At 35.9% G+C, this 18,615-nt stretch overlaps 1 protein-coding gene across 1 annotated transcript in view; it reads left to right on the plus strand.

Moving 5' to 3' along the window:
* USH2A (usherin) overlaps nt 1-18,615 on the plus strand; it is an 815,757-nt gene that overhangs the window by 567,577 nt on the left and 229,565 nt on the right. The window contains exons 45-47 of the mRNA XM_002760516.6: nt 8,433-8,642; nt 9,970-10,172; nt 16,374-16,486. Coding sequence (XP_002760562.4) covers nt 8,433-8,642; nt 9,970-10,172; nt 16,374-16,486 — 526 coding nt within the window. The remainder of the gene's footprint in view (nt 1-8,432; nt 8,643-9,969; nt 10,173-16,373; nt 16,487-18,615) is intronic.

An 18,615-nucleotide genomic window follows, 5' to 3' on the forward strand; every position in this document is an offset into this window, starting at 1 on the left:
TGGTATGAAACCTACTTGATCATGGTGAATTGTCTTTTTGATATGTTGTTGGATTTGGTTAGCTAGTATCTCTGCATCTATGGTCATTAGGGATATTGGTCCGTAGTTTTCTTTCTTTGTCATGTCCTTTCCCAGTTTTGGTATTAGGGTGATACTGGCTTTATAAAATGATGTCAGGAGTATTCCTTCTTTCTATATCTTTTGGAATAGGGACAATATGATTGGCACAAATTCTTCTTTGAATGTCTGATAGAAGTCAGCTGTGAATATGTCTGATTCTGGACTTTTTTTGTGGTTAACTTTTTAATTACCTCATGACTGGTCTGTTCAGAGTTTCTATTACTTCCTGGTTTAATCTAGGAGAGTTGCATATTTCCAGGAATTTATCCATTTCCTCTGGGTTTTCTAGTTTATTTGCATTAAGGTATCCATAGAAGCCTTGAAAGATCTTTTGTATTTCTGTGGTATCAGTTGTACTAGCTCCTGTTTTATTCTAATTGAGCTTATTTGGAACTTCTCTCTTCTTTTCTTGGTTAATCTTGCAAATGGTCCATCAATTTTATTATCTTTTCAAAGAACCAGGTCATTATTTCATTTATCTTTTTTTATTGTTTTGGTTGTTTGTTTCAGTTGCATTTAGTTCTGTTCTGATCTGTTTATTGCTTTCCTTTGCTGGGTTTGGGTTTGGTTTGTTCTTGTTTCTCTAGTTCCTTGAGGTGTGACCTTAGATTGTCTATTTATGTGCTTTCAGATTTTTGATGTAGGCATTTAAGGCTATGAACTTTCCTCTTAACACTGCTTTTGTTGTATCCAAGAAGTTTTGATAGGTTGTGTTACTAACATCATTCAGTTCAAATAATTTTTAATTTTCATCTTGATTTCATTGTTGACCCAATGATTGATCATTCAGTAGACTATTTAATTTCCATGTATTTGCATAATTTTTGAGGGTTCTTATTGGAGTCAATTTCCAGTTTTATTCCATTGTGATCTGAAAGAGTACTTGATATAATTTTAATTTTCTTAAACTTGTTGAGACTCATTTTGTGGCTTATCATATGGACTATCTTTTTTTTTTTTGAGACGGAGTTTCACTCTTGTTACCCAGGCTGGAGGGCAATGGTGCGATCTCAGCTCACTGCAACCTCCACCTCCTAGGTTCAGGCAATTCTCCTGCCTCAGCCTCTCACGTAGCTGGGATTACAGGCACGTGCCACCATGCCCAGCTAATTTTTTGTATTTTTAGTAGAGATGGGGTTTCACCATGTTGACCAGGATGGTCTCGATCTCTTAACCTCATGATCCACCCTCCTCGGCCTCCCAAAGTGCTAGGATTACAGGCATGAGCCACCGTGCCCGGCCTATCATATGGACTATCTTAGAAAATGTTCCTTCAGGAGAACAATCCAAGATGGCTGATCGCTAACATCTCAGGATTGCTCCCAGTGAAAGCGCAGAGAACGAGAGGATGCCACACTTTCAGACAAATTTTGGTCGCTCACGGAGCAGAAGATTCCCAGTGGAGGAGCTGCACGGGTTGCCAGCGCGACTCTTGTGGCTGGCGCAGCAGTTGTGCCAGCACCTCGGCGCGGCAGCTCTTAGTGCAGAGTAAACGGGACTGGTTCCCCTTCTGACCAAGGTTTGGAACTTCGGGAAGGCAGAGTCACCTATTACAGACTCAAGAAGGAAGCCAGACTGGAGATTCCTGGGCAGAAAAGCACCATCAGTCTTCACACCGCTGTTTTGGCCAGCACAGTGGGTTGCTCATATTTTGGCCCTGGGAATTAACTACTTGGACGTCCACTCAGAGACCTAATTTGAAAGTTGGTAATTACAAAGATGACAGGTGGAAAAATTTACAATGATGGGAAGAAACCAGCATAAAAAGGCTAAGAATACTCAAAATCAGAACGCTTCTCCCTCTAAAGAGGATCACAGTTCCTCATCAACAAGGGAACAAGACTTGATGGAGAACGAGTGCATCCCAATGACAGAATCATGCTTCAGAAGATGGATAATAAGAAACTTCTGTGAGTTAAAAGAACATGTTGTAGCCCAATGTAAAGAAACTAAGAACTTTGAGAAAAGGTTTGATAAAATCCTAATGAGAAGAGACAACTTAGAGAGGAATATAAATGAATTAACGGAACTGAAGAATACAACACAGGAACTCCGAGAAGTATGCACAGGTTTAAACACTCGAATTGTTCAAGCAGAAGGAAGGATATCAGAGATCGAAGTCCAACTTAATGAAATAAAATGAGAAGACAAGATTAGAGAAAAAAGGATAAAAAGGAATGAGCAAAGTCTCCAAGAAATGTGGGACTATGTGAAAAGACCAAATTTACGTTTGATAGGTGTACCTGAATGTGATGGAGAGAATGAATCCAAGCTGGAAAATATTCTTCAGGATATTATTCAGGAAAATTTTCCTAAACTAGCAAAGCAGGACAATATTCAACCCCAGGTAATACAGAGAACACCACAAAGATATTCCTCAAGAAGAGCAACCCCAAGGCACATAGTCGTTAGATTCACCAGGGTTGAAACAAAGGAGAACATATTAAGGGCAGCCAGACAGAAAGGTCAGGTTACCCACAAAGGCAAGCCTATCAGACTTACAGCAGATCTCTCAGCAGAAACTCTACAAGCCAGAAGAGAGTGGGGGCCAATATTCAACATCCTTAAAGAACAGAACTTTCAGCCCAGAATTTCATATCCAGCCAAACTAAGCTTCACAACTGAAGGAAAAATAAAATCTTTTATGAACAAGCAAGTACTGAGAGATTTTATTACCACTAGGCCTGCTTTACAAGAGCTTCTGAAAGAAGCATTACACATAGAAAGAAACAACCAGTATTAGCCTTTCTAAAAATATACCAAAAAGTAAAGAGCATCAACATAAAGAAGAATTTACATCAATGAATGGATAAAACAGCCAGTTAACATCAAATGACAGTAATCCTAAATTTAAATCGACTAAATCCCCCAATCAAAAGATACAGCCAAAACCCAATGGCATGTTACATTCAGACCCATTTCACATGCAAGGACACACAAAGACTCAAAACAAAGGGATGGAGAAAGATTTACCAACCAAATGGAGAGCAATAAATAAATAAATAAATAAATAAAAAGCAGGAGTTGCAATTCTCGCATCTGATAAAATAGATTTTAAAGCAACAAAGGTATAGTGGTAAAAGGATCAATGCAACAACAAGAGCTAACGATCCTAACACCCAGATACACAGAGACTTAGACTCAATAAGACAGAAAATTAATAAGGATATCAAGGATTCAAACTTAGATCCAGAACAAGTAAACTTAATAAATATTTATAGAGCTCTCCACTTTAAATACACAAAATATACATTCTTGTCAATATCATATCACACCTACTCATAGGTTTAAATGAAATATTGATTAGCCATTATTAATACCCATTTTTTTAGAATAAAGCAACATTTCTGTTCTCTATCCCTCTTTTTCTTCCTCTGTCTTCCTCTCCTTCACTCCTTTTTTTTTCTTTCCTTCTCTCAAAAAAAGAAAAAAAAGAAATCAACTTTTAGACCTCTAGATTCAGGTCAGCAATGTCTCTCTCATTGCCTGATTTCCTTCCTTCCCTTCCCTCCCTCCCTTCCCTCCCTCACTCCCTCCCTCCCTCGCTTCCTCCTTTCCTCCCTTCCTGTCTTCCTCCCTTCCTCCCTTCCTAAAAAATAAAAATAAAAAATAAAATGTTCCTTGTGCTGATGAATAGAATGTATATTCTGCGGTTTTGGGGTAGAACGTTTTATAAATATCTATTAAGTCTATTTGTTCTAGGGCATAGTTTAAGTCTGTTATTTCTTTGTTGACTTCCTGTCTTGATGACCTGTCTAATACTGTCAGTGGAGTATTGAAGTCCCCCACTTTTATTGTGTTGCCCTTTTAAAACTCTCATGGGTCAATTAAAGACAGGCTTCTTCCATCTGGTGAATCCACCATTCCCTGGGATCTTAGAGTCCTACCTACCTGAGATGGGAAAGCTAGACCATCAGAGATGGCCAATTGCTCCTTCACATCTCAGTTCAGATGCATGGGGTCCAGAAAATGTACTTCAATTATTTGACAAGAAGAGAGAAATGTTGGCATTGAAGAGTTCCAGAAATCTGTGCCTTCAGATTACAGAAGACAGCTTTTATCTTCTGTAATACATTTTAAAGTTTAAATAGTATCAGTGTTATTAGTGGCTAGTAATGTTTTTCTCTATTTTTCCATGCCATTCTATTTTATGTATAATAAAGAACTAAATGTACTGTTACTTTTCTTGCCTTTCTCATCTGCTGTTTTCAATGATTGGTTTATTATTATTATGATTGTTATGATATAATTTTTTACAGAACTGTTTTCTCTAAATAGCTTCAATACTTATCAGCAATTCTTAAACTTTCCCAATCTTGAGTTCTGTATCTTGGTTAATCTTTCTGACTTCTGAAGATTATTAGATAGTTTTATCATGAACTTTAAAGGAATCTGTTAATTAGTTGTATGTTCTCTAAATGTTTGCTGATCCAAGAAAGTCTTTCTGTTATCATTGCACATTCTCTTAACTTTTGCCTAAATAAGAATTTCTGTTGTTTTGACATATAAGTACTCATTTAAATGTGTATAAAATTCTTGGATCAAACTGGTTCCCCTCAAAACGTGTCGAAATTGTTTTATTGTCTTTCAATGTCTGACATTCCACATAAGAAGTTTGGAGCTTATCTGATTTTTTTTCCTTTATAAACGTTCCTAATTTTTAGTTTAACTTTAAAATGTAATATTCCGTGACATGTCTATCTTTGGATATACTGTGATTATTTTGTAGAAGACTATATTAGTCTATTCAGTTTGTAGACATAAGTCATTTGGGGTAAGGTTTAATGGGGCATTTCATATCCATGATTATTAGTTGCGTTTATTTTTTAAGGTGATTAGATTTTTTCTGTTCTCAACGTCTATAATTCTGACTTTCACTGATTTCCTCGTCATTTTTCTGTTAATTCTTTGACACTGTGCATGTTTAACTCTACTCATTTCTGCTTTCAATGTACATTTTAATTCTGCCGTTTCTTTACACGTTTCCTTGCTTTCCCTTCCTATTTAAGGCAGATCCCTTTACATCTCTGTCTTTTTATGATTCCACAACCCTATTTCATAGAGGCTTCTTTTTCGTAAAGTCATGTCCCTTTTTTACTTTTGGGTATACATGCAAATATTTTATAAAACCTCCATCCCATTCTCATAGAAGTAATATACACACAAATTCTGCCTTTGAAGGCTTTAGACAAGATTTCCCTTGTCTTATGGTAGGAAAAAGCCTTGTAACTTATGTTTTCCTGTTTTAAAAAGGAGAGATACATTCAGGTCCAACTTTTCTCAATAGAGAGGGAGGTTGAAATTTACTTGCCTCTGCATTCTGGCTGTTTTCTTGTTAATAGCCTTAGTCTCTCAGAGGTAGAATCAAGGTCATCAGCCTTTAATTTTGTGTTGGTCTATTGAACTGAGGATGTATCTTCTGTTTCTTAGATGGTTCACTGACTTAAGAAGAACGCATTGAAGTTTAAAGACCTTATGTGAGCAATCAAAAAGCATGCTCCTATGCATGTAGTGCTCACAGAACTCATGTGATGACTAGGAATATATATAAAATTATATAGGTTTCTACATTTTTTTATGTGTTGGACTCCCAAGTGTAACATCCACATGAGTGGAGAAACAAATGTTGAAGCAAATGGTAGAAAGAGGGAGAATTACAGCATTTGTTACCCAGAAATGCTGCCTATTTCTGATCTCAAGAGCCTCTATATCATGCAGTAAGACATAAACAGTGAAATGGAATCACCGCCTTTTCCTGTTGTCTTTGGGACAACAGGTTCTGTTCTGTTTCAATGGGATTGACATACGATGCATGTCTAAGAATGGACATTGAATGGAATCTCATCCAGACATTGACATATGATCTTTGCTCATCTTGAACTCATGCTAGTGGCAATATATTTAATTTATTTACATAGGTATATTAATTGGAACTTGATAGTGCAGATAACAGGCACATTTAATAACCCAAGTAAAATCAATTTATATATGTAAGTAAAGTTTGAAGCATTTCATTAATATTATATCTTCAGGACCTGACTTTATAATCAGCTACTCACTTAATAAACTAAAATACAATGTAAACTACAAATCTAGTATACTTTGCATTACAGCATAGCAACCACAGATTAAAAAGTAATAAATAATGCTGTAAGCCAGTAGAAAATAATTCTAGTAACAGAAAAAGTGTTTGCACTCATTACACCCATGGCTTTCCTGTACTTGATGAATATTATCATTTGGGAAAATTTTAAGGGATTTTAAGAGTCAGTCCCTGCCAATGATCAATAATGACCTCATTATTGTGTGTGCTTACATTTTTGTGACATCAGAGGAAATAAACATTGCAAAACCCAGAGTTTTCCAAATTAATTGCTAAAGGTCTTCATATACAAACTCTTCCACCTACACTGGCACATCATACCTTTTTAACTGTTTCTAGAGCTAAAGTGAAAGCAGTAGTGTGTTTAGGAAAAACAAAAAGAAAAACCTAGCATTCACTTTTTATGCAAAATCACTAAGACTTTAATGTAAAGGGATCCTTAAAAGAAACATACTCTTCTCAAAACTATATTATTTTATATGGCCATATGCTGAGATCTCACATATTAATGAAATCAGACATCAATAACCATAAAGAGAAAGGCAGAAAAATGCCACTTTTTCCTCCCAATCTTGGACTAGTGCTGTTGAACTTTTTTTTATTTTCTGAGACATGGTCTCATTCTGTTGTCCAGCCTGGAGTACAGTGGCATGATCTCAGCTCACCATAACTTCTGCCTCCTGGGCTCAAGCCATCCTACTGCCTCAGCTTCCTGAATAGCTGGGACTACAGGTTTGTGCCATCATGCCTGGTTACTTTTTATATTTAATGTAGAGATGGGGTATTGGGCATGTTTCTCAGGCTGGTCTCGAACTCCTGAGCTCAAGTGATCTTCTTGTCTCAGCCTCCTAAAGTTCTGGGATTACAGGTGTGAGCCACTGTGCCCAGCCTGAGTATTTTTTGATATATAATTTGACATGCAACTTCAGAAAGCTTATAAGCCAACACTCCACCCACATCCTAACAAACAAAGGTAATTGTTTCTGCTTAAAGTCTGTGAAAATAATACTCATGTAAGTAGAGCAGTATACTACTTCCTACCTAAGAAAATATGGCTGTTTTCATGTCCTCTTGTTAAAGAATCATCATGGGCAGATAATGAGAAGCAGAGCCTAGAGAAAAGAATAGAGAAATTGGGAGGAAGAGGAGGAAAAAATAATAGACTGGACTTGAAAGAATAAGGGTTGAAGAATTGATGAGTTATATTTGCAGAACAGTTAGTGATTAATATTGGTATCTTTAAAAAGCTTGTCTACGTTATAGAAACACATCAAACTAGAAGAGAAGGATGAGAGCTTTGATAAAAACTTAAGTAATACCTTGAGCCAGTCCTTAAGAGGAGCATACTATGTAGCCCTGCTACAGTGACAGTGTACATAAAAGGATCTATCTAAGCATCCTTCTAGGTATCATTTAGCAAATGTTAGCAAGTTAAAAAGTGCCTCTAGGGTCTGTGTCAGGAAATGCCCTTTTGTGTATTAGCCTAGTCTTCTCTCTAGGATTATGTTTCTTATGAGCAGAAGTTGTTCCATGTATGGTATATTTTTATTTCAGTCTTAATTTCCTTTCATCAGTGTTATATGAAAGTTCTGATGATTCATTGAATAATTATAAGTGGCAAAGTTAAAATATTTAAAGGAAATTTAAGAAGTTGAGACTTTTATAAGACTCATATTCTTCTGTAAGACTGCAATTAATTATGGGATTTGGAAACATGCAAATTATTAAAAAATAAAAACTGCATGGGTGCAGCAGTTCACACCTCCCAGCACTTTGGGAGGCCAAAGTAGGAGAATCACTTGCGGCCAGAAGTTTGAGACCAGCCTGGGAAACAGAACACCCTGTGTCTACAAAAACTTATAAAAGTTAGCAAGTTGTGATGGCCTGAGCCTGCAGTCCCAGCTACTTGGAAGGCTGAAGCAGGAGGATCACTTGAGCCCAAGAGGTCAAGGCTGCAGTAAAACAACATTGCATCACTGCACTCCAGCCTGGCTGACAGAGAGCAACTCTGTCTCAGAAATAAATAAATAAAATAAAACTATCACCACTAGCACCACCAAAAAGAAGATTCCATAAGCTTTTTTTAACATTTCCAAAACAAAGACTCCCTAAGCTTCCTTTTTTTTATCATTTTAGAAAGCTGATAGAATTTATTTTTCCCCTGAGACCCTCAGCTACATTCACCATGTCCTGCATTTATTATTGACAGCTTTTCAAGATCTACAAGGTGAAGTTGAATATTATACACTTTTTTGGAGTTCTGCTACCTCAAATGAATCTCTCAAAATCTTGCCCGATGTAAACTCCCATGTCATTGGACACCTAAAGCCAAACACAGAGTATTGGATATTTATCTCTGTCTTCAATGGAGTCCACAGCATCAACAGTCCAGGACTTCATGCAACCACTGGCGATGGCGGTGAGTCCAGATTCTAAGGGATGTTTTGCTTCAGAGATTCTAATGAAATTGATTGATTCTCGCCGGGGTTGAGATCAGTCATCCCTCCATTATAAAATTTCCGGTGCAGGAGGGAAAGGGGTGCGGGCTAAAATGCTTAAGTGCTCACTGTCGTCAGCAGCAGATCAATAAGCAGTCCCATTGAGACAGCAGCACAAGCTCTAATAATGAGATATTAGCCCAGTTTGTTCCTGTTCTTTTCAGTGTATACTTATTTTAGAGCTGAGTTCGCATCAATACACCGTGACATTTAGAAACATTTTTTTTTAAGATTTGCCCTCAGAAGCAGTATGTTTTTCAAAACGACAGCCAAACACAGTGAGGGCCCTCCCTGAGTCACCAGAAATGGTAGGTGGAAGTTCAGCCACTGAGAAAAATTGCCTATGACTCATTTCTAAGCCAGTTAGCAAGGGGGAGGAAGCAAGGGAAGCAACTTGTGAATCTGAAATGTGTTTGGAATGGTCTTTCTAATCTTTTTGGCTTTATAAAGTCTCATTATAAACATTATAATATCATTACCTCCCAAGCAAGTGTTCCAGGTCATTAGCAGAGCTCTTTAAGTGTGGAACCCAATTCCCTTTGTGGTGCCAAAGGTCGGCACCTTTTGTTTATAAAATAGGTAGATCACAAGGACAATTCTTCAACTAGTTAAGATGGGTTCTTATGATAAAAATAGGTCTTTGCATAGTTATTTCTGACATGCTTGAATAATTATGTAATTTAACGCTAAGCAAGATTTTTTTCTTATGTTAGATTTCATCATTACCTATGGTAATCAACATTCAAAATCATTTACATAATGACAATATTGCATTATTGCTTCATATTGCTTGAATTACAAGCTAGTAACATCAAATGATTTTTCACATTCCAGCAGCCTTGTTGTATTTGAGTTTTATTTTTTGCTTAAGGAGCAAATTTTATTTCCTTCCCTCCCTCCCCTGCACCTTGAAGGTATAGAGTGAAGGGCTGGAAAAAAGACAAAAAACAGATATGTGTTAGTGGTGCAGATGGGTGAATAATTTATCATCGTATCCCACTGGTCACATAGTATTGAAGATTAGCACTATGCTGGTAGTATAAAGCATTTTACCACCAATTCTTATGGTTTCTAACTGAGAGTATAATAAGCCAATTTACAGAGGACTACAGACTGTGATAACTTCATCAGAGAAAAGCAGATAAGCAACGAACCCTTTGCTAAACCTAAATACTAATCTGCATTTAGTTTAACATGTGCTTTTTCAGAGACAGCTGGAGTTTATTCAGTTTCTTCCTTTAATTCTAGAGCCTCAGGGCGTGCTTCCTCCAGAGGTTGTCATCATCAACAGTACAGCTGTACGTGTCATCTGGACATCTCCTTCAAACCCAAATGGTGTTGTCACTGAGTATTCTATCTATGTAAATAATAAGCTCTACAAGACTGGAATGAATGTGCCCGGGTCGTTTGTTCTGAGAGACCTGTCTCCCTTCACTATCTATGACATTCAGGTTAGAACATTGTTTTTTGATGGTTAGGCTTATGGATATGTTAAATAAAACATGCCAGGCTATGCCTTCAAGTGGATACCTTCTGTCTTGGTTACAGATTATTTATTTGGTAGGGAAAGGAAAAGAGAGAAGGGAAATAGATCAGAATTAAATCTGTGTGCTGTAGGCAAACATGTGAGTCTCTGGAGAGAAGATAATGATAATATGAAAAACGATGGTGATGAGGATGGTGATGAAATTCTCACTGGCAAAATGAAGCTAATCATGTATTCTGAATAAATCTTGCTGAGCAGTTTACCTTTTCCCTGGATCTTTTGCTGAAATCAAAATCAGAATCAGCTTATAAATGTGGAGATGTTCTTTTTCTTCCCATTTCTCCTATTTACTAATTTAATATTTCCAGGGAAGTTATGAAACTTCACTTGGTGTCAATTTCCCTTTTTGCAGGGGCAATGGACTAGATGACTTAAAACATTCTTGCCACCTCCAGCATTCTGTGATTCTGAATGCAACAGGAAAACATAAATAAAAAATATAGCAGACAAAAAATACTAAAAGATTTTATCTGAAGATGAAAGAAATATATTTATTCATCACTCAGAAAATGTTCAATGATCCCCGCATATGTGAGAGCAGTTGTAGTTAAATGTTTTGCCCTTAGATGTCTTTAAGAATCTTATGAAGTCAGTGTACTCTGCCTTAGAAAAATATTTATACACCTTTATGACAAAATTTGACATGCAATTTCAGAAAGTGCATTGATCACTTGAAGTCAAACTCATAGACGTCAGGGGCTATTGGCCTTAAAAGTAGAAAAAATATAGGGAATACTAAGCCATATAAAACTTCCTTGTTTTCCTTCCATGAAGATAATTCCTTGTTTTATATGCCTTAGCGTATAAAGGAATTATCTTCATGGAGCTGGAAATATTGTTGGAGTACTGAAATACAGAAGATAGCAAGGCTGAATGTGCAAATGAGTGATTAAAAAAAACACTGTTTCAGAAACCCCACATTTAGAGAATTTAGTAAATTTTTAAATGAACTATGCTATGTCTAAAATTCATAAGAGCTTCGTAAAATAATTTTCATAAGATATTAAGCACAGAAATTTTATTTGGCCACAGAAACTTTTCACTGGTTCTATCCATTTAGTAGTATGACCTCATTGAGGTTTCCATCTTCTTTTCCTGAATTTGAGGTTAAGACATACACAATCATCTAGCTACAACCAATACTTTAGTCTCCCCTACTGTGACCCATAGGCCTAACTTCCTAAGAAAACCAAATAAAAATATCTTTGAACAAAGAAGAAAGGTACATTAATTCTTTTTCTTTCTTTTTTAAAATTTAAATTTATTTCATTTTACGTTCTGGGATATATGTGCAGGACATGCAGGTTTGTTACATAGGTAAATATGTGCCATGGTGGTTTGCTGTATCTATCAACCCATCTCCCAGGTATTAAGCTCCACATGCATTATTGGCTATTTGTTCTGATATTCTCCCTTCCCCCATGCCCCTCAACAGGCCACAGCGTGTGTTGTTCCCCTCCCTGTGTCCATGTGTTCTCACTGTACATCTCCTACTTATGAGTGAGAACATGCGGTATTTGATTATCTGTTCCCGTGTTAGTTTGCTGAGAATGATGGTTTCCAGCTTCATCCATGTCCCTGCAAAGGACATGAACTCATACTTTTTTATGGCTGCATAGTATTTCATGGTTTACATATACCACATTTTCTTTATCCAGTCTATAATTGATGGACATTGGGTTGATTCCATGTCTTTGCTATTGTGAATAGTGCTGCAGTGAACATATGAGTGCATGTATCTTTATAATAGAATGATTTTTATTTTGGGTATATACCCAGTAATGAAATTTCTGGGTCAAAAGGTCCTAGGGCTTTAAGGAACTGTCACACTGTCTTTCACAATGGTTGAACTAAATTACATTCCCACCAACAGTGTAAAAGCCTTTCTATTTTTCCACAGCTTTGTCAGCATGCGTTGTTTCTTGACTTTTTAATAATCACCATTCTGACTGGCATGAAGTGATATCTCATTGTGGTTTTGATTTTCATTTCTCTAATGATCAGTGATGTTGAGCTCTTTTTCATATATTTGTTGGCTGTATAACTGTCCTTTTTCGTGACTTGCCTGTTCATATCCTTAACTCACTTTTTAATGGCGTTGTTGTTTTCTTAAAGTTTTGTCAAATGGATAAATAGCAAAAATATTCTCCTATTCTGTAGGTTGTCTGTTCACTTTGATGATAGTTTCTTTTGCTATGCAGAAGCTCTTCAGTTTAATTAAATACCATTGTCAATTATTGCTTTTGTTGCAATTGTTTTTGACATTTTGTCATAAAATATTTGCCAGTGGCTATGTCCTGAATGGTACTGCCTAGGTTTTCTTCTAGGATTTTTATAGTTTTGGGTTTTACATTTAGGTCTTTAATCCATCTTGAGTTGATTTTTGTATAAAATGTAAGGAAGGGGTCCAGTTTCAATTTTCTGCATATGGCCAGTCAGTTTTTCCAGTACCATTTATTAAACAGGGTATCTTTTCCCCACTGCTTGTTTTTGTTAGGTTTGTCAAAGATCAGATGGTCATAGATGTGCAGTCTTATTTCTGAGTCTTATTCCATTCCATTTGTCTATGTATCTGTTTTTGTACTAGTACCATCCTGTTTCAGTTACTGTAGCCTAGTAGTATAGTCTAAAGTCAGGTAGTATGATGTCTTCAGCTTTGTTCTTTTTGCTTAGAATTGTCTTGGCTATATGGGCCCTTTTTTGGTTCTATATGAATTTTAAAGTAGTTTTTTCTAATTCTGTGAAGAATGTCAATGGAAGTTTAATGCGAATAGCATTGAATCTATTAATTACTTTGGGCAATTAATTACTTTGGGTGTTTCTATTTCTCCACAGCTTTGCCAGCATTTGTTGTTTCTTGACTTTTTAATAATCACCATTCTGACTGGCATGAAATGGTATCTCATTGTGGTTTTGATTTGCCAGTGATCAGTGATGTTGAGCTCTTTTTCATGTTTGTTGGATGCATAAATGTCTTCTTTTGAGAAGTGTCTGTTCATGTCTTTTGCCCACTTTTTAATGTTTTTTTTTCTTGCAAGAGAGAGTGGAAGCAGATGAAGATACAAAAGACCAAAGTAGAATTCAATAATTGATTTTTGTTATGAGAGGTTCTTATTCCTGATTACCATATTTTCATGAAGCTTTTTGCAGTCCAAGAATACTGTGCTTGATATAGCTGTTGCATTTCTGGAAATTTGATCATCAGATATTGGTGATTTTCATTATGATTATAGAGGTGGTTTGGTTTTATTTAAAATAAGCATAGTCATTATCATGGTATTGATTCTTCCTATCAATGAGCATAGAATGTTTTTTCATTTGTTGTGTCATCTCTGATTTCCTTGAGCAGTGGTTTGTTTTCATTGCACACCATGATTCCCATAACCTACCTGAGTTATCTTAGCATGGAATATGTTGACTGATATTTATGTGCATGATTCTTAAAGTGACTCCATGTATGCAGGTAGGCCATAGGCCAAATTATAAAATAAAAATCATGCTCCTCATACCTTACAAATATAGCTATATAAAAAAGACTAACATAGGAAAGTGATGAAGGATATGCTGTATTGTCTTCTTTTGACCCCTATTCAAGAAAGCTGAGTTTTCAAAAGGCCCCTTATTCATTTGCTTTATGAAGACTTGAAACACAACCTAGGGGTGAGAGCACTGTATGCTGTGCATGCGTGTGCAGCTCCACTTTCTTACTCTGGAGCAAGAAGTTGAGGTTTAAAAGTGTTTCAGGCCTGTTCTATGGGGAAGGTACAAAAGACCAATGTAGGATCCAATAATGAATTTTGTTATTAGTGACTAAGAGGCTCTTATTCCCAATTATTATATTTTTGTGATGCTTTTTGCAGTCCAAGAATACCGTACTTGATATAGCTCTTGCATTTCTGGAAACTTGAACATCAGATTTCAGTGATTTTCGTTAGGATGTCAAAAGTGATTTGGTTTGATTTAAAATAAGCATTTAATTGGCATGCCTAATACCTTAGAATTTAGGTTCTCCATGATAACCAAGTCAGTAAAATAGCTATTGATTTTAAAATACATAACACACCCAAGTAGCTCCTTTTTTTTTAGATGGAATCTCACTCTTGTCACCAAGGTTGGAGTGCAATGACACAATCTTGACTCACTGCAACCTCTGCCTCCAGGGGTCAAGTGATTCTCGTGCCTCAGCCTCCCAAATAGCTGGGATTACAGGCGCCCACCACCACACCTGGTTAATTTTGTTTTGTGTTTTCAGTATAGACAGGGTTTCACCATGTCGGCTAGGCTGGTCTCAAACTCCTGGCTTCAGGTGATCCGCCCACCTCAGCTTCCCAAAGTGCTGAGATTACCAGCACTGCACCTGGCCAAGTATCTACCTTTTGAATAATCCCTTTAAAAAGAAATAATAATTTCATTTTTATTGTTTCATCTCTTTTTAATGTAATTATAGTAAGCCTTATATTTGTGCTTCATTCACATGTTACACATTATCATTATAGCACTAGAAATAGGTCCCAAAATGGAGATTTGGAATATTAACATTAGTAATACAAAAATATTGGCACATTTCTCTAACATTTGAGGTTAAAACATGTATAATCATCTGGCTACAACCAGTAATCATTGATCATTTTCCTTTGACCAATGAATCAAAAGAAATGTTTTCTGGAGAAACATTGGAATATGCCTAAGTAGTTTAGAGCTTAAAATTATGTTTAGTATTTAAATGAGAAGGCAACAGGGTACAATGGAGACCAACTCAGATATCCTAGATCTTACCAGCTTGATCCTATTCCCTGGTTTCTCTGCAAATTTGTTTAAATGGAGTTATGAGGAATCAATACTTATTTGTGTAAGAATCCATTATAATACTTGACACATATTAGATATATGATAAATTCACTTGAATCGATTCTGAGTTACCTCATCATGTATCATATAATCAAATGTTTTCAATATGTATAAAGTTCATTTTCATTAATTGTATTACAGCATTATATTTTAAGTTTATCTGCCTTTATTTCAGGTTTAATCGGACATGCTCGGAATGTAGGCCCTTGACGGTGTTAAAATATCCACTATTACCTCAAAAGACTATATGGCATCAATAAGTAACACAACTCATACAGCATTATGAATGCATGGCTCAACTACCATTTAGGTGTCCTGTGAATAAAATAGCGTATCTACTAAATACAGGAATCCCATTTGCCTTTCCTCAAACACCAAAGGAACAATCAGAGAACTGTTTCACATAAAAGCTCGGAATTCGTGTTTAAGATTCATCAGTACCTAGCTTGCCTTCTCCATTTATGTACTAGATGCTGAAAGTAAATTAGCACTGTAAAAAGTACAGTTCCTCTTTGGTTTGTCCTTTAATTGAGAGCAGAACGATGTTGCTTCATAGATGTCCCCAGTCTTTTGTATATTCATTTCTCTCTCCTCCCTCTTGGTTAATGCATTCCTTTTGTGTTACTAATGCTTGATGAACCCCATTTCTAATCTTCAGTTATTCCACCCTCCTCGGTTTTTATTCAGATTAGGTGGCAGAATTAAAGGGATGAATGATGATTTTCTCCTGTGATTAAGGTAAAAATACAATTGCATCTGGAACAAATGGATATAAAATAGCTCAGCCATATTGGAAGGCTTCTCTAGGCCTCATTTTTCTTCCATTAGACATTAGCATTTAGGCTATTTGTTACAGTGTCAAGACTTCCAGAAGATATCATCATTACATGACTTAGTTATAGATTTAGAGAACAATAAGCAGTGATAACCTATTATGCTTGCAAACTATCACTTGGGCATCTTCCATTCCTTGACTATGCTCTGAGCAGATTAATGTATCTCTCTCTTTCTGAATAGTTGCAACCAGAGGCTAAACATCACCATTCTCATAATTAAAGCAATTGTCCTGATCCCAATTCTGTACCCTCCTCTGAGCTCATTCCTTTGGAACATCAAAAATGAATATTGATTAAACCTCAAGAGGCTATGGAGAAGTGTAAGAGATTCATGTGAAATGAGAGTAGGTGGGATTCAGACTATTGTTGGTATGTATTTCAAAAATAGTTGCATTTATTCTTTTCTAAACAAATGTTTGCAGGTTGAAGTCTGCACAATGTATGCCTGTGTGAAAAGCAATGGAACCCAAATCACCACTGTGGAAGATACTCCAAGTGATATACCAACACCTACAATTCGTGGCATCACTTCAAGGTACAAAATTTGTGTCAGTTAATCTAAGAAACTCTGATCATAAGAAATTTAAAATTAAAGGTCTCCTGTCAGCCATGACAATCACATTTAATTGGTTTCTGTAAGTGTGCATGTAAATCAAAATTTTTATATTATTTTACAGATTTAATCTTCATTGGCCATCCAATGACATGTAGTCTTTAATTTCCCTGATTGCCCAACCTCAGTTTTCTATTTAGTAATCTGTAAACAAATACTTAAAATACATTTCTCTTTATTTAAATCTGTCCTTTAGTGAATCCTTTTTTTGAAGCAAAATAAAAGCTTAATTGTAATGACTACCTTCTAACTTAACCTTTTTGGAAAAAAATGATTTATATACATTAGAGTGCCCCAAAGCTAGAAATCTGTAAAATTAACAGGGCAGATAATGTTTAGATAACCATGACCAATTTTGTCAGCTTCTTGGTAGAATCACTTTACTTTTCTGTATTCTTTTGTAGCTGAGAAATGATCATAGTTTAAAGCAAGTCTCTTTACAATACATAATAACAATAATAATAATAATATTTGGTGTTGTTTCCAAAGCTGAAAATAAGATGGTAAATTGTTCATTCATTTGTATCAAGTTGAAACTGGGAAAAGAAGTCTTAGTGCTTCCACATTATACTTTTTGCTTAAGCCAAATGAATCGCCCTCCACCTACACATACAAACCACACACACACATACGCAGAGAGAGAGAGAGAGATAAATAATCAGTCTATTATAAATTCTTCAATTCTGAAGGATTCCTCTATGATATATTGAAATTTCTAGATCTTATATCAGTTCAAAAAAAAATTAGTGCTGGTTTTCGCAACCAATGATTAAAATAATTAGAAAAACCCAACCAACCAGACTATTAGCTATTCATGGCAATAATCATATCTTGTCTCCTTGAGTATATCTTCTATCAAATACATGATAGATACTGATCTAATTTTTGATGTGCTAATTAGTTTATAATCCCTCCAACAGATATCCCCCAACCTATTCACAGAATTGTCTACTATGCAGGAGGCAAATAGTCATATTAAATGGGCCTTTATTCTTTTAGCAAACACATCTGTGGCTACAATAATACAGAAGGTAAAAGTAATACAAAAGAGCATAAGACATAATTCTAAATTTGCAAAGTTTCAGTCCACTGTGGAAGATACTCCCCTAAATAAATGTTTATAGAACAACGTGAAAAACACTCTAATAGAGGTTTATGATATGCAAGAAGAATGTAAAGAGAAATAGCATACTTTACCCAGAATTGTCAGTGGAGGCATCATGGAACATGTGACATTTGAGTTCAGTCTTAAAAAACTCAAGAAAGAATTATAATTAGGTAGGTGGATGTTGTCAAATGCTTATCCACTGGCATTTCCATGACTCGAGCCCATGTGAATGACATAACAGACTATGCCTCATATTATATATTTATTTATAACTAAAATATAATATCTAAAATAATAAATGGAACAAATGTGACTGCGTCACTAGGATGTTTTCTCCTTTAAGAAGATTATTGCATATAGTAACAGAGGACAAATATTTTTAGTTGCTGTTAAAAACTGCTTGTATCCAAATGTATTAAATTGATGACAGAAACCTTAAAAAGAGTATAACACAAGAACAAGGAAAGTGAGAGAGGAGACAACAACAGAAAAGGGATTGCAGCATGTTTTTGTAAGCAATCTTTGTCAGAAAGAGGCAAATAATTTAATAATGGAGTCATTTACAACCAAGATATTGGTTGACAAAACAGAATAATGACAGGAAACAAGCTGTTTTTTTCCCCACTGCAGAGAACTGGAGAGGCCGAGCACTTATAGAAGCTTTAAGGGTGTAAATGGGAGGAGGGAGGGAAAGGTAAAGCTGAAATCATGGGGTAAACCACAGGTGACAAAAAAGAAGTGTTTGGAGTCCCAGGTCTCTTGTCGCTTTACTGTGCATCCAAGGGTCTATTTCTTTTCCTCCACATGGCAAAATCCACCAACCAGGAGATCGGATATTTATTCTCTGGAGAAACTGAAGGCTACTAGGCACGGGGGAGCTGAAATGAAATGTGGAAGTAAGAACAGTGATTAAGTGAGACTACAACCTGAATGGTGGACTTCT

This window comes from Callithrix jacchus, chromosome 19, assembly GCF_049354715.1.
Source record: "Callithrix jacchus isolate 240 chromosome 19, calJac240_pri, whole genome shotgun sequence".
Lineage (NCBI taxonomy): Eukaryota > Metazoa > Chordata > Mammalia > Primates > Cebidae > Callithrix > Callithrix jacchus.